This window comes from Xiphias gladius, chromosome 5 (genome assembly GCF_016859285.1).
Source record: "Xiphias gladius isolate SHS-SW01 ecotype Sanya breed wild chromosome 5, ASM1685928v1, whole genome shotgun sequence".
Lineage (NCBI taxonomy): Eukaryota > Metazoa > Chordata > Actinopteri > Istiophoriformes > Xiphiidae > Xiphias > Xiphias gladius.
In genome coordinates this window covers 8,943,783-8,966,802 of record NC_053404.1, presented here as the reverse complement: position 1 = coordinate 8,966,802, position 23,020 = coordinate 8,943,783, and the positions used below count along the sequence as shown (strand labels likewise).

Below are 23,020 nucleotides of genomic sequence, written 5' to 3'. Positions count from 1 at the left end.
ATCTTAACCACTATGAGCACTAGCAAAATACAGCACATGAAACTACATGAAATTATAATTAATTATCAGATTAAATTCTTTAAGTTTAAAAAAAAGTAGCCAAACTTGTTGAACTGAATGTTCGTTATCACTTTGCTTCGTCATGCATCTGGTCATACAGTGACAACTACTGTGTCATCAAACCAGGTTTAAAACCCCTCTCCTCAGGGGGGGGCCCAACGCACAACTGGACCAGTTTAAAAAAATTGAATGCTTCATCTCCTCTGATCTAGACCACTGGCTGTGCAACATGTACTTTCAGGTGTGTATTTGTGTGTGTGTTTAGGAAACGTGCATGCATGTTTCTTTTCAAGATTCTTATCTGTTGTTTTTGCATTTTATATTCATGATTATGTGCAGGTATAAGTTATGGTTTTGACTGGATTTGGTGTGTGTGTGTGTGTGTGTGTGTGTGTGAGTGTGCATGCGTGTTTGTGTGAGCATGTGCATCTTTTCCCTCGCTATGACCCTCCCCTATTATTTGGGAGGCAGAATGGTCGATCTGGGAAATGGTGGTTGTATTTTTGGATTTTCTATAATACAGAGCTTTTACAGAGAAATTGGAAATTGGCCCCAGACAGCAAAAAGAACCACATCTTTACCCAACAATTATGGATGCATTTGAGCTGATGCATTGATTAGATTAGTAAACATATTAACTTAATTAAAAGTGAGAACAAAGCTGTATGTATATTTTTCCCTTTGACTGTGACATGTTGTCTGTATTACTGTTTTATCATTACAGTTATCTACAGTTGCTTTGATTTCTGAGCAATGTAAACAGCAATATTTTTAAAAATCTTTGCCAAATAGCATGTATAATATTCATATTAGTCACATTTATGGTCTTAAATTAATTATTATATGCCATTAAGACACACTATGACACCTACAAATAGTTGGCTATGTCTGCAGTTTGATATCTAACACCTGCAGTGTTATTATGCACACATGCAGTTTTTCCAAAAACAACGGTGATGCAATGGAATAATATGAACATAACTACTGATGACATTTACATGAACAGGTGATATTAATGTTCACTAAACCCATGTGTAGACCTCTAACACACACAGTCAAGCCTACTTCCTTCTTGTTTGTTGTATTTCAGGTAAAGAGGCTCCCGCCTGGAACCTCTAAGGGACGAGAGTGTGGCATCAGTGTATCGATACCCCCTGTCATGCCCCAACCTGAGGTCCATCATGACCAACCCCAACACCAACTGCCACTCCAGCCCCGGCCCCCATCACAGTCCCAGATCTGTCCTCAGCCCATTCTTCCCCAGCCCCAGTTATACCCCCAACAGCAGCCACATGCGGGCCTACGCAGCAGAGCAGGAGAGCCTGCTATGGTACATTCTCACTGGGGGTCCCCTCTCCACCTGTCAGCTGATTCTGCTTGCGCTTCCTCATTTCTGACAGGTAGGGGTCCAATGTTAAAACCCCCAACTATGCCCCAGTGGGGAGTAAATGTCACCCTAATGTCACCAGCACTGGGATGAGAAGAATGGCAGGTGTCACTTAGAGCAGTTCTCCACTGAATTGAATATGCTTGAGGGGGTAGGGTTGGGTGGAGACAGAAGGCCAAGCATGACAGACAGAACTTACATCAAACAAAGGATGTTTTCTCTGTTATATTATATGCAAAAACACAACAGATACACTGTAGCATTAGTGTTTGTTCAGGCAAATACAGTATTTGAGCAGCAAGCACAAACACTGATAGACCCAGCTGACTTATAACACATTCAGATAAATCTTTTTATAATACCACCACCACTTCAATAAGTAAACAAACCCTCTTCAGTACGATGACATGGAGAGCATTATCTAAGCTAATCAAATGGCACCATTTTAAATTTCATGATTTTCATTTTTCTTTTATTGTTGTACTGAAAATAAGTATACGTAATTATTAGCTACCACACATAAAACTGCTTATAATATTGATATTAAGCTATTCAAAAAATTTTGTGAATGTTCAGTGGGTTGTTTGGTTGACACATTTTAACTCTAAACTTTTCTTGTCTGTTAGATGTTAAAAGAATACATTTGAGAAATATTGGCAGTCTCGGAGTCTTAGTGCCCTTTATATACACATAGGGCAATGCAATTAAACCCACTGCGATTGTGCTTTAATGTGACAACACAGTAATGCAATACTTTTTTTTAACCTTGGTAGACATTGCATTGCTAGATAGCACATGTTACATTAGATAAATGTATAGATTTCTGAGTTATAACTTCATATAGAGCAGTTTTGGTCTGTTTCTACTGGTTGACTGAGATCCTTTCTCAGCAGTCCAGTGAGGGATTTCTACTGTGAAACTGTAATCCATCATACTATTACGATTACCATTTTGTAGTTGTTATCTGTTCAATTATCCAATAGAATATTCAAGTTTCAAGTGTAACCTGATTACCTTCATTTCATATCACGGAACAGATGATGGAATGATTTTAAATAGCAAATTAACTATTGTGGCTACTGCACAGTGAGTTAATCGTTAGTGTTTCTTCATAGTATGAGTGGTCTTTCTGAGTGGAGCCTGCATGTTTCCCCCGGGTTCGTGCGGTTTTCTTCCAGGTGCTCCGGTTGCCTCCTACAGTCCAAAGACATGCAGGTCAGGTGGATTTGAGTCTTACTTTCCCAGGAGTGAATATGATTATATTACAATGTGTTACTCCTATGATGGACTGGTGCTCCTTTGCTTTTTATTTATTGCATGCTTGGATAAGCGCCAATATGATCCTGAGGAGTCCATCAGAGGTTCAGTTGAACCTCTGATGTGTTTGTCCTGCTTATCTGGTGGTCCAGGGAAGGTCACACCACAATTGCAACCCCATCTGGAGGTGGCTAATGACTTCTGTTAATAGTACTAATATCCACTTCCTCACTTCCCAACTAGTGTCACGTCATCCAGCATCCTGGCCATTGCAAGAAATCAAATACAGGTTCATTTGGTGTTGATCTACTATGAAGTAGAATGACTAGCCTCTTTGTTATTAACACAACCCCCAATTCTCCTTTACTTTCTTTCTTTTTTTTTTTTTTGCATGCACAGCTCATCTTTATTTAACAGCCCTCAAAAGATTCTGGGGTGCTCTGCTTTAAACATCACACAGGATTTTTAATTACAAATGAGTTGTGACAGGTCTGCTGGGTAGCACCCTGGCCCATTTTAAACATGATGCCGGCTGACAGCTTGGCAGTGTTCTCCCAGCACTGAAACATGTGGAAGAAATTGGTCTTTTACATTTCACAGCTTGTCGCTTCCTCCGCCGGCTGACCTGTGACCCCCCACAGAGATCCTAATGCCCACAAGGGAAGTGTCCCCAACAAACTGACTGCCTTTCCAGAGAAAAAGAGAGAGGGGGGGGGAGTCACTCACTATGGGAGATTTATGTTCTGCCACAAAAGGCAAAATGTACCAGGTCTTTTTACCACCAATGGCTACATACATAGGCTTACACACAGATGGACTTCATGGACACACACCATCGCAGCCAGGTGAGGAGGTTGCTTTAGAAGTGAACCAGATCCGCAAGTGAAATAATGGATCAAAAGGTGTCCTGCACAACACGTCATCCACACTGTTCCCTAAGCCAACCTGACGTTTGTACCTCATTTGCATACAGATCCATTCAGGTTGCATTACCTCTGGTGTGAATTTTGGTGTTCAAATGAGGAGATTTTGAGAAGGTTCAAGGGAGCGATTGGACAGACAACTTTAACGTAGCAAAAGATGGAAATCCAATTCAGTGAGGAAAATAAGAACAAATTATCCCCTGTTCCTCAGTCCTCTGTCAAGTCTTAGGGTTTCAGGCATTTCCTTCCCATTTCATGTGAGTTTGCATGTGAGTGCAGGATTTTCGTCATTACCCATTTTTCTCAGAATCAGGACAAGTATATGGAGACCTCTTGTCACTGCGATAACGTGCATACAGCAGAGCTTGACAGTAAGAGTGGAAGTCTGTATTCCTGAGGCCTTAAGTTAATTAATCCCCATTGAAAAATTGCAGTGCACGGAGAGTTGTCTATTACAGAACAAAACCTGACATCCCAATCCAAGATAATAACTGACAAGGTTTGATCAAAAAATCAGGAGATTACTATATGTGCTATTGTGTGGGCATTGATGTTTTTGTGTGTCATATAACTTGCCACTGGACGATAGTAAATCTGATCTACCTGAGTTGACTTGTCCAAGCATACTGGGGTGTATTTGGCTTTTTAACATGGAGATTAGCTAGAGGCACACTGGGTTAATTGACCTTTCATATTAACTGAATTATCAGTTACACTGGGTTTGTTTGAATCCACATGACTAAGTAGATTAGCATCTTGTTTCATGATTGCCTTTAGTAGATCACGTTGAGCACACAGATGATTCTGCCATACTGTACTGCTGCTCCATTTCTCTGCCTATTTTATTTTATTTATTTTTTACAAATACATCGTAACATCCATCCCCTTGAGCACAGATGGTGATTTCAAGGATTCCTCATCTAATGTCTTCTTTGGAGCGCTGCCCTGCACTTTCAGGATGTGATCCCCTCCAGGCCGGCCCTAGTCATCAGAGTTTCAAACCACAATGTTACATCATACCTTCTCAATCAGTAGCACTCTGCATCCTGCCAATTGATTCAACAATGTGCGCATTCCAACTGGATGGACTCAACCTTTGAAGCCTGTTTGCAGAGATACACATGTGAACCCTCACAGTGGGTCTAGTAAACAAGGCAAAAGGAACACACATGGGGGAAAAATACAAAGTGTATGGGACAAATACAGTTTCTTGTCTCTAAAGTGCACTGATAATTCCCGGTTTTGTGTGATAATACAAGTGCAATCATTGTGGTTCAGTGAATATGATGACAACTGATTTGATTTTCAAGACTGTAAGACTTTGCCAGTGAGAGTGAAAATACAGCATTCAAATATTTACATATCACTTTGGATAGAGTGTCTGTTACTATCATTAGAATGCAATGTTTTATAAGAAAATAAATGTGTTAAACAACACAAAATTCTCACATATCATGGCAACCTTAACAAAAGATCCTGATATGGACTCAGGGGTAATCCATGAGTCACTGACCTTCGATCCCTCTGTAACTTTCGACCAGTCATCAGGCAATTAGGGGCCTAGGTGAACAAGAACCGCCATCTCAGCCTGGCTGCATCTCACTGGTAACACAGTGATGGGATCTCAACAGTGTTACAGCCTTCAGGCTTTTTTCCTTCCTGGCCTGTTTTTGTGTGTAAGCAGGAGAAAAAGAGGTGTGTTGAGTTGTTGAGTTATGCATTTGTGAGGTACACGCTGCACTCACTTTCTACCCTGGAAAATATTTGTGTATTTATGCAATATTAATATTTTTGTTTGTATGCCTTTCAGTTTGTGGGTACATCAATGCAGTGTATGCACTGGATGAGTATGTGTGTGTGTTCTGGTCTTAACACTGCTCAGAGTGCAGGCGATAACAAGGATTTTATGGTTGGCCTTCAGTGCCCTGAGAGGCTGGATTGTGGCAGCTTCAGCGCTCTTAGTTCATGGTCATAACCCTTAGCTGTCGAAGCTGTCGATGCTGCCTCAACGCTCATTCTGGTTCCACAGCGGTCAGCCCATTAGCAAGTGAGGTCTGGTGTAATGAGTATGTACGTGTGTGTATGGCTGTACAGTCTAAGAAAGCATTCTAATCCATGTTGGTACAAGTCTGTGAGTCTACCGTTGCTGATGTTGTGCCTAATAGAAGCTGAGGTGTGTGTCTGTCTGTGTGTGTGTGTACAGGCAGCTGTCTCTGACTGTCTGCAAAGAAACACACACAAAACTTTGCTGAAATGCATTATTTGCTTAGAATGTTAACCTAACATAATGTTAACTTAAAATTTTAGCAATAAACTATTTTTTAAAAATGCACTACAACTTGAATGAAAAATTGTTGATTTCAGATGTTTTAAAAGTTAGTAATGCAAAATGTACTGACTTTATTTCAGGGTGATTACAAAACTGCAAAACTGACTAAATTCTCACATTTTGTATATTTGACAAAAAAGGCTCTCTGACATCATGCCTCTTACAGTACACAGTATACCCCCCCTCCTAACTTCCTAATGCCTTTTGCTTTGTATGTAATTTTTTTTGTTTTTTAAATCACTTTCAGAATCTTTAAAAAACATCTTTAAGATACTGTCATAGTGTAAGTAAGATACTATTATACTGTATTATATAAGATGTTTACACCATGTACACAAGACAGGTGACTGATGTGAGATTATTGGAATCTTTACACTGACACAAAATTGAGTTTACAGTTATGTAATGTCATGAAAATGTAGAAATATAAATTATATTATTTCATGAGAATAGAACAAACACTATACTCATAATGTTTACCAGCAAAGAGGTGGCAATTTAAAACAACATTTGTTTTAGGATGAAATCTGATTTCAGACTCTCTTAAAAATAGTAGTGAGTAGTGAATCTTCCTGTCATTTAAGAACTGTTAGCTGTCAGAAGGATTTCTGATGTGTTGCCTATATAAGTTATTACTACTAATATATTTAATCCGACAGCAAAAGAAAAATTATATCATCACAGAGGTTTCCATATGTATTATATAGATGTGACTTGTTCCACAGGGAGAAGCAAAGTTTCACACAGTGAGATTTTTACGTGTATCAAGCTTAAGGTTTACTTAATTACAACCTCCAGGCAAAACAGGAACCCTTTTTTAAATTCTGTGAATGTTAATATGCTAAATAATGCAGATCTATGACTCTTCAAGCATGAGAAACACATCTGGTGGCTTACCATTTAAATTACAGCAAAAAAAAAAGAGTGAGACAGATAGTGAGAAAAAAATTAAAAAAAACAGTGAGGATGGAAAAACATTTCAAAACTAATTTTCCAGAGCAGAGAAGAATGGGAAAATGTATTATGACCAAATTTTATTTTTCTTTTTTCTTTTTAATCATTTGTAAACGCTTACGTTAAGAGTGTTGAGGCTGGGGAGGTTCAGCTCTGAGATTGTGGGAGACAGAGATGACTGTGCAGTGGGAACTCCATAAGTTAAAACTCCTACTTCTCTCTGTACAAAGAAAAATCAGCCTTTGTTGCTTTTGCAAGTCTCCAGATAGTACACCAAAACATCTTCACTACCTGTCTCAGAGTAGAAAAACAAGACAAAAGCAACGCTTGCAGTGTGTTCAGAAATGCAGGGTATGTTATTTGATTTCTTGGCATACTGCAAACAACATATTTTTTTAAACATTTATTCTACTTAAATTGCTAGCTCTGTTATTTATAATGTGTCATTATAAACATCAGTTATTAATTTAGCTCAATTTTGAATTCCTTTGGCATTACAAAATATAAACCTTTTATTATGGTGAATTAAATCATTTTCACAATTCAGAATGTATTATTGTTATTGCTTTTTTGGGGGGATATTTTATTGGTTCTTTTATCTACTGCACACTGGTTATCATTTGGATTTGTAATATAAATATTATTCAACCACCCCTGATCCTCACTATGATTGCAAGATGAATTAAATGTTTGTGAACGAAAACACTTCACACTCAATACACATCAATTCTCTTTTTGGGATGCAGGGAAGAATTCTTCCTTAGGAGCCATTTCTGGAAAGACAGGAGAGAAGGATGACCCACAGACGGTGAAAGCAGAGGGTGGGATTCACTACAAGGTAGTACTGTGATTTAAAGGGAAGTGTTCCCAACCTTGCAATAACACTTTCCATTTGCTTTCCGTTTCTGCCCCTCCCTACACCCCTCCCTGGCTTATTATCTTACATTTGTCAAAATACATTTCACACTAACAGGTATTTTTTAGCCTTCAAAGCCAGTTCTGATCTGCTTGTCAAGTCAAAGGAGCTCAAATTCTGTGAAATCAGCAATGCCAGAAGGCCTCCCTTTTTTTTCTACAAGTAACTCTAAACACACCTCTTCCTGTGCCACAGAGGACTTAAGCTAAATTAATCAAAGCCTGCATGTTACCTGCCATACTTTGAAGTGGTAATTGCAAAATTACTCTGTTGTTGATCTGGCATTGCTGTCTCCCAGTCCGTCCCTGCCATTGTGCCCTCTGCAGCCTTTTGTTGTTGACATTGTTTATTGTTGTTTTGTTGTTCTTGTTCTCCTCCATCCCCCAATTCTTTATTCCTCCTAACCTCCTTCTACTAAAGTACAAGAGGCTCTTCAGACCACCATTAATCAGTGAAGGCGTGTTAAATAAATGAGTTTGTTAATATGAGGTTTTATTTCTCTGCAGCCTCTGTAGGCCATGTTTTTTTCTTCTCCTCTTGGCCCTATCTTTAAAACCTTGCTAACTCTGTCAAATGTCGTGGTGTGGAACCCAGTTGTCTAATGATTAAGTGGAGTGATCTTCAACTTGCCCCACCCTGGGAGTGCTAGAATTCAGATTTCAACCCTTCAACCTGCAGTGCAGGCCTAATTAAAATGAATTTTCTCCAGGCGACCACTTTGCCCAGAGGGCAGGAATCCAGCTATATATGGAATCTGCTCTTAAGATAAGCATTAAATTTATTGTAGGAGGACACAGCAGAACATTGAGGTTTATATATCTCAGGCATTTCTTTTCTCTCTGCTTTCTTTCACTCTCTTCTCCACCTTTTATTGTGATCATCATTCTGGAACCCAAGCTTGCTTTGGCAAATATTGCCCTATGAAAATGGATGGAGCCTTTATTGAGCCCTGCCCATTTACTACTTCTTGGGCCTACTTTATCTGAAAGGAATAGAAAGAGAGAGGAGGAGAGAGAGATGGAGGAGAGGAAAAGATGAAAAAAAATGAAATGAAGAGAGGTAGAGTGAGACAGGGGTGGAAGAAAGAGAGAGGTTGCTTATTCCAACTGTGTATCTCATTAACATATATCATTGAGTATTTCACAAGTTCAAGCAGAACAGCACTAAGCCCACCCAAGGGCAACACAGGCAGGACCGACAGGGCCGGGGAAAGCAAGCCGTTAACATGTTGGCAGCTTAACAAATAATTTCTGCTCCCAAGTACCTTGGTGAAATATTTAATACCCCACTTCCTAACTCCATTTGATTGTGTTTATATCGATGACAGTAAATGTCTTGTATGGAAAAAAAACAGCACCAGCTGCTCAAATATCACATATTAAACACCACCGTCACTGTACATACATTTCCTACATGAACTCAGCTTGAACGATGGCGTGCCGTATGCGATTTTGCCGTCATTCTTGTCTTGTGTCAATTGAGGTGCGGTTGGGCTATAGGAGAGGCTCCGAAGTGCCACGCACACTGTCACTGTCACTGTGTGCATCCCCCAAGATAAATTCAGAGGCCTGTTTCCTGCTTTGATTACAAATGACATCCGCATGTGTTCTCCCCGATTTCTGCTCCTCACAGAAGAAGCCAATCAAGAAGACAAATAGCTGCGGCCCCAGCATGAGCAGCAGCAGCACACCACCTCGGCAGGCAGACAAACAGAAGATGCAGTCTTCAATAGAGAACCTTTCCACGGAGGAGCTGGAGGAGTATACATTCTCCCTACAGTAAGTCTCACCACTCATTATCCTGCCTCCGCCTTGCAAAATTCGAATGTGAAAAAAAATAGAAAAAGACGAGGGTGACAACTGGTTACTGTGCCTCATAGACAGTGATATGCATGGCAACCACCAGACAGACGCTGACAATAATGTTCCTAGAACATGTCCTGTACAGATATATATATAGTAGTCATATGTCTTTCAAGGGAAATCCTAACAAAAATAGAGTTTGCATAGCTTTAGTCTTATATTGCTAAATGTTCATTCGTTAACATGAAAAAGGCACAAGCAAAGTAATTTCCGAAGCCTTTAAAAGGGAGTCACACTTTGTGAAAACTTTGAGAAAAAGCAGGTCAATTCTTCCATCCATAAGAGCTTATATTTTATATTTCATACTTAAAAGTCACTGTCCCCTTTTTTCTCTTGATCTGCATTTTAATTAATATGGACAAAAATGTCCATATTTAAAAAAAAAGTGAATTATAAGTTAAAATTTCTGTTTGTGGTTAGGATTAGACAAAATAATCAGTCTTATTCAAACTAATTTTGGTTCATTACAGTATTGCATATGAAGGCAAACCAAACATTGCCCAAGCTATACCCATTGTGTCAATATGTGGTTTAGTTGTTTCTTATTACTCTGCCAACATGGTCTCACTCCCAACTTGTCACTCCTTCACATCACTTTTTAACACACTTGGTATCCCTTTAGCGCCATTTTTCAACATGCAGGATAGTCCGATAGGAGAGCTGTCTACTAAAAATTGTTTCCATACAACTGAATTGCAACAGCAAATATGTTTTGTATGAAACAATTGTGATTGTGAATTTTTTATTAAGATAATGAGGATATGTGGTTAATTTTTTTTTTTTTAAGTATTTGGCAATTCGGAAACATGTTGATACTGAATGTATCAGTAAAATGTTAAAGGAGAACTATTTGTTTTCCACTAAAATATCCAATCTTGCAGTACAATATCCATTTGTAGTGACTTCATTACAACATTAAACGTTTCGATGGTTATGTTTAGACATTCACAGCATTTGGCTAAGGTTAGGGAAAGATCGTGGTCTGGTTTAATACAGAAAAAAGTTCACATTAACTTCAGACACAACATATTTAGTCATATATAACCAAAACCACAATCTTTCCCTAACCTTAACCAAAGCGCTTTTGTTGCCTAAACCTAACCACAGACAGGACTCTGAATAAGAACTCCAGTCTCTGGTGTGACAGCCGGCGCCTTGTCCACCTGCTATTCACCCCATCCACCTCCAGACAATTCCGCTGCCGTTAATAAAAGTGCTTCATTTATTTTGTAGTTTACCCTGCACGTTCCAAAATTACGCTAAAGGGGTACCCAGTGTGTTAAAAAGTAACACCAAAGGGGCCCTGACCAAGCGTGTGTATGTGACGAGTTGGGAGTGAGAACTTATTTCCTGTTCACAAAAAATGTAACACAAGAGGTTTGTTGAAAAAAAAATCCTCTTCATCATTGCTTACAGCATTTGAATTTAATGAGAAAACTAGGATGTATGAAATATAAACAAAGCAGGAAGCACAGAATTCGAAAAAACACCTTGGCCAAATTTGTTGGAGCATCAAAATAGGCTGAAAGCATAACTGCTTATTTCAACACAAAATTTGTGTGGTATTTGTATTTATTTGAACATCAACTAAATTGAGGGGAGGGGACTGCCATACACAATATTACATTGTGGTGGTGGTGTTGGGGGGTTAGAAAGAAGGAGTCTATGTGTGTGAGAGACACAGAAAGAGAGCTCTCCCTGGAGAACCCATGTTTCCTCATTTCTGGGAGTTGGTAATTCATAGCTGCTGGTAACATATTAAACAAGATCAGAGACTACTCCCTGACATCTTCTGAACATACTTGGGGAATTCAAATGATTACCAGCGTACCCTGCCAATAAATGATGACACAGGGACTATCTTGAGGGAGAGTGAATACAAAATGAATAGAGAACCTATGTAGGGTGCACACAAAGGCACACAATTAAATGGTTTTCACAATTATTCATAGTGCCGCTTTTTACCTCTGAGCAGTGGCTCGGAGAGATGAGACATTTCTGTCAGTTATAGTTAAGGACTGTACTGAGTTGGAGCCCTGGCTGTTCCGTGATGCCCTGTGTAGGTGCTGCTGCTATTTTAATCTTTACAAGCACATTACACTGAGTTAAAGGCTGCTTTTTTGCCCTCACCTAATCAGAAAAAAAACATTAGAAAGATACGGTGCCAGTTTTGGCAGTCACAATTAAGTTAAAGACAAAGTCTCAAAGTCATACCCTCACCTGTTTCTCCCACTATTCTGTTTGATATATTTTGGGCTTTCTCTATAGTACCCGAGGACTGACAGAGATGTCCAAAAAGGATTGTTTACACATTTTTAATTTTATTTGCCGTAATAGTGTCATCTCCATCTCTTCTGGCATTTGGAGAGTTCTGTTTGTATCTGTGTGTGGTTTGTATGCATCTGCACATGTGTGTTTGCATTTATGTGTACATTATATCTTGACTGTATGTGTGTGTGTACAGTATGTTTGCGCACATATGTCTGTGTATACATGTGCTTTCTGTGGGATAACTATTCATAGTGCAGTTATAGGGGGATATTACTGCCATCTATTGAGCCACAAGAGACTGAAATTTTTTCATTGAGATTTTTGTATGGTGTTCTGACACAATTGTGCAGATCAGATACGCATTTATTATTAAGTTGGGATAGTCAGAGAATCACAATGCAATCATTTCTAGCACATCACAGTCAACACCACTTTATTCAACTTGTAAAATAAATGCACAGGAATGTATTGAAAAGAAGTAGGCTAATGACTTACAGAGCTCCACATTATCCATACATTACATACTTGGACTATTTGCATTGCAGGCCATGACAGCAGCTGTGACCTGCAAGTGTGTGACAATTTTATGTTAAGAACTCAACTGTCTAAAAATAAAATAATGTTCTTTGAGGTCTGGCCACTACTGATATACAGTTTATATGAATACATCAAATAAAGATATCAGCGACAAAATAGTTAGCGCAATAAATTGTCATTTATGCTACTAACACCTTCTATTTTTCAAAAACAAAAGATGATCAGCTTATTTTTTCAAACAAGAAGAACTTATTGAAAATACAACTTCTGGGAGCTTTTTAAAAGCACTATTCAGGAGTCGCCATCATATAAGATTTATACAGGGTTTCATTCATAAATAATATTTATGAATATTTATATATTCATTTTTTTGTGTTTTTAATTTTGATAGGGCTAAGATCCGCTTCTGTCTGCTTTCTTTGAGTTAGTGATTTGATTCTGTTGTTTATTTTGTTTAATTTCCCCTTCATTTAAAGTTCTTGGTTAATAACCTCAAAAGAACATTTACCCCCATAAAAGAAAAAAAATGGTACATCGTATATAGTATCATAATAACTGTAAACCATAAATTACAATTTCAAAGACAACACAACGCACCTTTTAACTGCAAGTATTGACAACTGTGAAACAATTTTTCAAATAAAAAAGACTATAAAAACAAGTCAGGAATGTTTATTTAAGTTCTTATGCTGCTGCTGTCTGTTTGAACATGTATGAAAGACTCTTGCCGACCTTCCATCTTATTTGATGTCTGTATAATCTTAACCACCTTTTTTCTCACAGAATAGCACTGAGCAAAATCAAAGCACCTGATTCAATTTGGCTGTTGTAATTCGATAGGGCCAATTTAATGCTTTCGGATGGTGTGGCAACAACTTCTAGCAAAGGTAAACATACTCAGACTGAATTAATTTTACACTAAAGAGGGTACTTTAGCAATGCTTTACACTAAGCACAGTGATAATTTACTGTTGCTGACATGCATTTAAGCTTTTCCAAACCTCATTATATGTACATCCTAATGAATATGAACAATTATTTATTGTTGTTTTAAGGTAAACAGGTTCTCCTATGTGCTGTACTACATACTTTGTTTGATTTTCATACATCCATGATTATTGTCAATTAGCTTTAGAATTGTGTCTCATCAATGTCACCAAAGTATTTTTTCTACTCTGGTTTTGAGGAGAGAAACCTGTTTTAATCAAAGTCATTCTCATATAGCAATTAGATCTAATTAGTCCAATTATCAAAATTGTAATTACATTGAAATATATCCCCTAAATCTCATATCAATTATAGTATGTGTGATTTGTCCTGATCAGGAGACATGAAGAGAGCAAGAGAGACAGAGTAAAGACAAAGCTGTGCAGGAGGTAGAATAGAAGAGCAGACTCATCCTCTGGAGGCCGAATGACTGCAGAACTGACTCCATCTGTTCCAAAAGCTTTTATTCCAAAAGACTGTATGGCCATTTGGGAATACATTTCATTTAACCTTTATCCTTTTTTTTCATATTCAGAACTGTTTTGTTACTGATTATAATGTGATGATTAGTTACATCCTAGTTTTCTGTTTCAGTTAGATGAGTGATGAGTCAAAATAAATACAGTTTCAATATTCAGGTTCAGAGCTAGTTATCAACGCTATTGTTAGGTCTAGATTACAGCTGTAGAAGTAATTGTAGTGGAAATCATTATCACCTGTATTAAAATCAGGCCCAAACTTTGGTAGTAGTGTACACAGACACATACACAAACAAGCACTGACCTGCACAGCATGCTACTATAGTGGTGCAGTATGGTAGTGTAGATGCAAAACACACACCCACACAAACATGCACAGCCTGTTCTTGCTATGGAGTCATAGGGAACACACTGACCTAATTTCCCCCAGTTAGCTCGCCTCGTTGGGGACCAACGTTCCACTGCACCCGTTTCCCATAACCAAGCCTATCAGAGCACTTACTCACTGTGTGTCTCTGTCTCTCTATCTTTCTGTGTCCTCCATCTGTTTCATTGTATACAGTACATTCGGAAAGTATTCAGACCCCTTCTCTTCTTTCACATTTTGTCATGTTGCAGCCTTATGCTAAAATTTTTCAAATTAATTTTTTCCTCATCAATCTACACTCAATACCACATAATGATAAAACAAAAACAGGATTTTAGATTTTTTTTAATAAATTTATTAAAAAAGAAAAACTGAAATATCACATTCATGTAAGTATACAGACCCTGTGCTATGAAACTTGAAATTTAGCTCAGGTGCCTCCCATTTCTCTTGATCATCTTTGAGATGTTTCTACACCTTGATTGGGCCTGTGGTAAATTCAATTGATTGGACATGATTTGAAAGGGTACACAACTGTGTATATAAGGTCTCATAGCTGACAATACATATCAGAGCAAAAACCAAGCCCTGAGGTCAAAGGAACTGCCTGCAGAGCTCAGAGACAGGATTGTGTTAAGGCAAAGATCTGGGGAAGGCTACAAAAAAAATTCTTACTGCGTTGAAGGTTCCCAGGAGCCCAGTGGCCCAGTCAAACTGAGCAATCGGGGGAGAAGGGCCTTAGTAAGAGAGATGACCAAGAACCCAGTGGTGACTCTGGCTGAGCTCCAGAGGTCCTGTGTGGAGATGGGACAAACTTCCAGAAGGACAACCATAACTGCAGCACTCCACTGGGCTTTATAGCAGAGTGACCCGACAGAAGCAGTGAAAGAAATATGAAAGCCCAATTGGAATTTGCAAAAAAGCACCTAAGACTGTGAGAAACAAGATTCTCTGGTCTGATAAGACCAAGATTGAACTATTTGTCCTCAGTTCTAACCTTCATGTCTGGAGGAAGCCAGGCACCACTCATCACCTGCCCAAAGCACACAGCCAAGACAATGTAGTTGTCGCTTAGGGACAACTCTTTGAATGTCCTTGAGTGGCCCAGCCAGAGGCTGGCCTTTAATCCATTTGAACAGGAAAGACAGTGGCTGTCCACCAACGGCCCTCATCCAATCTGACAGCGCTTGAGAAGATCTGCGGAAAACAATAGCAGAGAATCCCTAAATCCAGGTGTGCAAAGCTTGTCGCATCATACCCAAGAAGACTCGAGACTTCAACTAAGTACTGCGTAAAGGGTCTGAATACTTACGATAATGTGATTTTTCCTTTTTAATAAATTTGCAAAAATTCTAAAATCTGTTTTCGCCTTGTCATTATGGAGTATTGAGTGTAACTTACTGAGGGAAAAAAAAAACAGTTTAAATTATGGTTTTAGCATAAGGCTGCAACATAAAATTTGAAAAAAGTGAAGGGGTTTGAATACTTTCTGAATGCACTGTACAAGCTCACATGTAAGATTAGCAGTAAAATTTACAGTTATTACTGTTCAGGCTACACATCTGTACTGGTCTATGGGACTAATTACACAGGATCATGTCCATAAAGCATTGATACCATGCACCTCACAGTGTAATTCCTTTGCTAAAGAAAAAACATTAACTATCATGGAGAGAAAGAGGGATTGGCCTGTGGAAAAGACAGAGAAAGAGAGAAAACCACCTGAAACCACCACTCAGTGGAAGGGTCAATCAATTCTGATTTAATGCTGGTAGGAGAGGTGGGTGGAGATGGCAGTGCTGGTCACCCCTGGGTCTCTAGTGCTTTCCAAGTCTTTCCTGTTCTGAGGGAGCAGGAATGTGTCTGCATGCACGAGTGCGTGCATGTGTGACAGAGAGGCCCCTGGCTACCGCAACCAAGTGCACATGTTAGGGTTTAGTGTCGCCAGAATTGCCTTGGGTCACTTCGGGTCTCACAGACACACACACACACACACATACACAATCAACGTGTTGCTTCCTTTATGGAAATCAGAGCTGTCAGCGCCTTGACAGGCTAACGTTGCAATATAACTGGTTAATCCGTGGTGATGTGAGTGTATGTTAGAGCTGACTGTGCTCCCATTGGTGGTTGGTCCTGGTAAAATAAATGTGTTTCCCACCCTTAGAGAAGGGGTAGAAAAAACTGACAGGAACTATGTGTGAGAGCATATGAGTGATTGCGTGTGATTTGTGCATGAGAGCTTGTGTGTGTGTGTGTTTGTGTTTGCAAGAGAGAGAGAGTTAGGCCAGAGGTGATGTTTCCCTCCCACTGTTCTTTTTTCATCTGTAATCAATGTGACATAAACATCAAAAAAAAAATGGTAAAAGTCAACAAACAACTCCCCAAGAATTTAAAAATTGATTTTTACATGCAGATACATACTAGCTAATGCACTGTAGCCCAAATATTCACTAATGTACTCTGCCCTCTGCAAATAAATATGAACTTTTAGGAAAACATTGCTGACAGAGAGCTCTAATAATATTACTGACGATTTGTAGATGTTAATGTAATCAGAATTTGATGCACAGTGTAATATTTGTTAATACATGAGTATGATGTCATCAGCACAGTGTTTTTATTATTGTATCCATGATAACCCAGGACCAGGACAAGTAGTAGTTCTTGTGCTTAAACCTAACGAAACCATGACAGTTCCACAACATTAACGTTAACATATTTATTATTGTTACAATGATGACGAAAGTTGGGTACGCCTGCTCCTACGGGTTGTATTATTGTTATCATGAAAATGAAGGTCTTGTATGCCTGCCTCGGTTATGCTCCTTCGGGTTGTATCCAAAGGTAGGGGCAAGTGACCTATATGGTCAATTAGGTTGCAGAACTTTAGGTTGACTATGAGTGACGACACAAACCCATAGTTGTATGGTGTTTTTCCAAGCCTCATCAGAAATACTTTCGTTGTTGATATTCTTTGCATCAAGGTTTGATGTGGTGGTTGAATCTGCAATACACTTTTTATGGATTTAATTGCTCTCACATACATACAGTGCATATAATCCATAGTTAATCTCTCTGACTCTTCCTCTCACTCCCTCCTGTTAATTCTGTTTTTATCTCACTTTCTCTGCCTCTAATTTTCTCCATTTTTCTCTCTCCATCCTTTCCTAATTTTCTCTGTGTCTCTATCTCTCTGGTGACAATGTCCTGCAGTTATGAGGCAAGGTCAGAGAACTGAAATCCATTTAAATACTGATGCAACTCTCTGGAGGCCTGTACTCAGTCTCTGCAGCACTCCTCCCTCTATGCCTCACTCAAACTGATGAATGGATAGATTTCCTTAGAAAATGTATTATTTGTCCTGGATTAATCATTTAATGTATTACAAATTTACATAAAATATGTTTTGTGTACTTTCTTAAAAGTTTATAGAGAGAAATACAACCTGTTCTTATTGTTAAGAACTATGGTCGTAGTTGTAGTAACTGTTTGTGTAATAAGTGCCTAGGAAGTCCAAGTGGGCATCTGCATTTGACATGTTTCCACCCTAGTTTATGGTTCACCAAGGGACCTGCCATTTCCATGTTTTAATCCCCTCTTGTGCTAAGTCAGGCGCTCTATAAAAAAACCACATGTTGAACGGCAGTGAAACAGCTACCTCATGTATGCATCTAAACTATTCCAAAGTGTGTGAGGACGCCAAAACATATTTTTGCAGGAGGGATTTGTTTGGCCAGTTCAAAGCTGGACTCTCGCTCATCATATTAGTGTTCTCTGGCTGGTAGCTTTAGAGGGTTGCCATTGGTAAAACAATATTAGTGTATTAGAAAAATTTCATTCATAGGCACGTCAGTGGCATAATATCAGAATGAACTAGTCACTCAGTATACCAGCTTTGAGTTTCATCATTGTCTCTGACCATGTTACTGTGAAATAGGAAACATGGTCTTCTTCTTGGTCATAATACAAGAAGCAGAGGGATGGGACATCAGCTTGTTGCTACATGATTAAAATTGTTCATGTGTTAGTAGTGTGTTAAAGGGATAAGTCATTTCTGTGATTCTGTGCAAGCATTGCACCTTACGCACCGCTAGCTGATCAACAATACAGAGCACTTGTAGCCTTTTCCATGTGCTCTTAAGCTTGCCTGTATGTGCAAACCTCTCATGAATTGGAAAAACAAGCAGCCCACTATTAGTCAAACATGGTTTCCTAATTAAGTGGAACATGTTTTTTTCACTGCTTCTGATTATGCTCTCCTCCACTCCCCGTCAGCAAATAATTCTGATAATTTGGTTGTGCATCGTTATACTATTTTAATTACATGATGATGGACTCCAGTTGTGCAGCTGAGTCACCGATCCATAATTCTCTTTTACCTACACGCCCAACTCCTGCCACTCTGCCCCCATATTGTCAGTGAAACTCATTTATGCGTATTCTTGCTTTGCCAGGGTCTCCTTAAAATACCGTGCTTATAAAGCCCCCAAATGGTAAGGTAATTGTTCTTGGAACAAATATAGTTTTGAAAAAATAAGAGGTGTTAGTAAAAGGGAGAACACAATAAGTTAAATCTGAGGCAAATTTTTGGTTGTTTTTTTTTTTTAGTATAAATAAAACTTCTCACAAGATGATTCAATTATCTAAAAGCCTTGCAGGCATGAATTGCTGCTCTGTTCAACTTGTTTTTATGCACACATTCATACAAGATGTGGTGGAAAAATGATACCAGCTAAGTAAAAAATGATTGTCATTTAATACATCTTGTGGGAGCAGGTTTTTTTGTGATTTCCACTTGTGAGGTTTCGTAGCTTCCTGCATTATATTTGCCCCACCTGTGCAAAACCCTGCTTATATGCCAGTCATTTTGTTAGTACAGTATGTGTGTTTCTGCATAAATGCAATAAACAGGCAGTTAAAGCTTAATATTTTCTTGTGGGAATGGCTGTAGCATCTTTACATGATGTAACTTTAGACTGGCTCATACTATAGATATATAGTTATATCCTTATACAGGATTTTTTGTACTGTATCTCATGTCTGTACATGTATGGAAATGCATATACACAAGCAGTCAGTGCACTGAACGTGAGATAAAGATACGAATTATCTAAACACATAGTTATTCATAACAGGAATAACTCTAGACAATGGAAATGGTAAAATATTGGATTTGGTAATTGTGAGCAGCTCTGTAAAGGTCATTCAGTGTGTGCATGTACGTATATGTGTCTGTTTATGGGTTTGGCTATTGGATTCTTGCAGTGCATCTTATTGCTTTGATAAAGGAATCATGATAAAGTGCTTCACTGGCTAACCTGTTACTGGCTGTGGATTTACCATATAGTTTATTCAGGCAAATATCAGACCACTGCCCCCAATGTAATATTGTTCCCTTATTAGATCATATATCATTATCACAGTGGTCTGACATGTTTCTCTCATATTAACACAAATATATACAGTCAAATTCATTCACTTGTGAACTCTCAGCTGTGATTAAAGTAATGACTTCACAGTTGACTGTATAATTAGTAGCATCTTCTAAGACAAAAAATACCATTAACTAAGGAAACAGTAAATTGTGTCTGTGTTCTGTTAGAATTGTACAATGAGGTAAGAAAGCTACACTTTTAGAGTTGTTACTTCACTTCATGAAGATTTTTTGCTCACAATGTTTGATTTTGGTTTGATTAGCTTGAAAATTTCTTGAAAGTTTCACAGTTTTTTTTCAAGTATACCTTATTAATGCATCAGAGAGGATATGGTTGTACAACCCACAGAAGACAGATGATAAATACCACCACAATCCAAAACAAATGCATTATCAGCATTCTTCAAAAATGAAATGTAAACAATTATGAGGCATCCTTAGCCCTATCTCTTGACACCTAAGAGGATCAAACTTGCATAATCACCACAACACTGTGTATCTGGGCCACTAAGAAAACAATCACATTATCCATCAATCTTGTAAGTCTATTTTCACAGTGTATTTTTTTTTTTTTTTTTTTTTTTTGCTTTCGCTATTGCCCAACAGCAAACCATTTTTCGACCATGTGGGAAAAAATGTGTGGTTTTGGTACATTTATAAACAATGCCGGTGGCCCAAAAAGAAAGTGACGGAAAATAATCCTCTAAATAAAGGGATAAGTCCAATACTTTAAGTGGCCTTAGACTGAAGGGTTTAAGCCATCAGGGTTATGTAGTTGGATTCTGGGGGTTACCTTCACTCTCCTCAGCCCTGGAGCCTTCTCACCATAAATCTGCTTTTTAAAATGTAACACCCCACTGTACTCCTCTCCTCCTGCCTCTTCATCTCTCATTACCCACGCTATCTTAAAGGTTTAATACTTGTCTGTACTTGCTATTCACTTGGTGCTATTTTAAGAGCACAGCTCACATTTGTTTTCATGGCACACAACACTTAGGGACACAGTCTGGGAATATCAATCCAGGAGATGGTTCTTGCTCCAATGGTTGACAGATGCATGCTAGTTAAATCTGATGTACAGGCCTTGGCATACTCTGGCAAGAATGAGAGAGAATGATGAGTCCTTTTGCAATGTGCTGTGATGACATGGGAATGAACAACAAACATATCAGAACTCAGATGATTAGGAAACATTTTCTGGCCTGGATGTCACAGAAAAATATAAACTACATTTAAAATTTAGTATTACGTGCCAATGCATGCCTGTTGAAATGGTTAGTTTCATCTCTGGGCCCCTATGCCACATGCTATCCGTTGTTCAGGGGAGCTGTGATATTGGAATGAACATCCTTCTTTCCTGCAATATAAGACGCCCACACCTCCAGCGCCTGCTTTTCCCTCTTTTTCTGTATTGTACTTTTGTAATTGGAGGGTGCCACAATGAAATCAATTTAGTGGTGATAACAGATTTCACATCATGTTACCAGTTTACTTTGGAAGAGACCACCATGTGAAGATATCTAAAAATATTCCTCTTTCATACATCATCAATACCTTCATTACTTGAGAGAAGGGCGTGAGGTTGCAATTGCTGTTTTCTTTTAATGCAACTTGACAGGGTAGCATCTTGATTGTGTCTGTGACACACTTGTTTTGGTCTACTTTGTAATTCCACTTTTATAGACTTGCAGAAAGCAGTTTTATAAAGCTTGGGACAGAATGAAGTGCCTTTGCCAAAGTCATAATAGAGAAGTAGAAACACGTTTAGTTGTACATTATCATTTCTCTGCTTGCATTACAAGTCAAGATCTTGTATAAACACACACTTGACACTGGAACTAGAAACGTTTCACTGCAGAATTTGTTTTTTGTTGCAGTAACCCGAGAAAATCTGTTTCGGCAATATGTTTTGTCAGTCTTACATGTCATGTATGGCTTATTTGCCTCGTGGGGTCATTTATTTTAAAAAAATGCAAGGTAGGGATTTTATCTTTTATTTTGTATCTTTATTGCCAATGTCATCGATTAATATGTAGGCCATGGCAACCCATCATAAAAAGCTGACAGTTTGTTTTTTTACAAACTGCTAATGTAACATGAATAGTAGCATACCAAAAACAATATTAAACACTGCCTTCAGATGATTTAACTTGTAATGACAGAGCAGTAGATACAATGTAATTCTCCCTACATTCCTATTGCATACATCATTTTGTATGTACAGCATCTCGTTGATGTCATACTGAAATATACAGTATGCTGTATATACAGCATACTCTAGATTCAGTGTGTGTCAGTTCTGTGGTTGAGTTTAAAATCTCAAACACAGAACTGACCACTAACTGGCTTTCATGACAGATGACGGATCTTGCCTGAGTTGATTTCAGTCAAACTATGAATGTTTATCAATCCAAACTATTAACTGAGCGTTTTCTGAATGAATCACAATCCTGAGAAAATGCAGTCCTGCATTTTGATGTAACTGTAGCCTGATTATTTGGAGAGAGGAGGAGAAAGCAATACAACTGATTCTGTTTTTTTTCTCATATTTTGTCTTTAGGCATTGTACCATTTTCCCTAGATACACACTACAAAGTGAATTTCAACTATGCTCTGGGAAACAATGGTAAGATACAGGGACAGGGCCATAATTACAATATATATTGGGGGGAAACATCCACCCCATTCAAATAATGTCAAAATGCCCCCCATATATTCATATAAAAAATATAAATTTAAGATATTGCTGTGCTACACCAGGCAACCATGCAATGCCAATCTGAAATAATCATTAGCAAATGCAAATTGCCATTATTATAACGCTTCTTGTAATACAGTATACTGGAGTTTTGCATATGGTTTGTCCAAGTGCTGTTGTCGTACCCCTGCAGAAGCCGTTGCTTGACTGCTGTGGATCGGTACATAAATGTCAAACACTGTACTGTCTCTCTATTTCATTACTTTCAAATGTATTAAAAAGTGGAACTGATCATTATGTTGATTATTATTGCAACACCATACCAATAAAAACACTTCACTTCAGCCAGGACATGCATGAAAAGGAAATGTTAACATCAATACATCATTTTGCGTTGGAACCATTGAGGTAATAAATAATATTTTGCCAAAAGGTGTTAGTGGTAAGTGCATGGAGTGGAGAGAAACGTTTTTGATGTTACTGGAAATGTGATGTTTTTTAAGTTACCTGGAAAGCACATTCACCCAGTGACCAACAAGGGTGCTAACAGGTGTAT

At 38.4% G+C, this 23,020-nt stretch overlaps 1 protein-coding gene across 1 annotated transcript in view; it reads left to right on the top strand.

Annotated features, from left to right (window-relative positions):
* Window positions 1-23,020, top strand: part of ofcc1 (orofacial cleft 1 candidate 1) — a 163,235-nt gene that overhangs the window by 91,375 nt on the left and 48,840 nt on the right. The window contains exons 13-17 of the mRNA XM_040127536.1: window positions 187-301; window positions 1,151-1,466; window positions 5,764-5,769; window positions 7,678-7,748; window positions 9,459-9,604. Of these exons, the coding sequence (XP_039983470.1) occupies window positions 187-301; window positions 1,151-1,466; window positions 5,764-5,769; window positions 7,678-7,748; window positions 9,459-9,604 (654 nt within the window). The remainder of the gene's footprint in view (window positions 1-186; window positions 302-1,150; window positions 1,467-5,763; window positions 5,770-7,677; window positions 7,749-9,458; window positions 9,605-23,020) is intronic.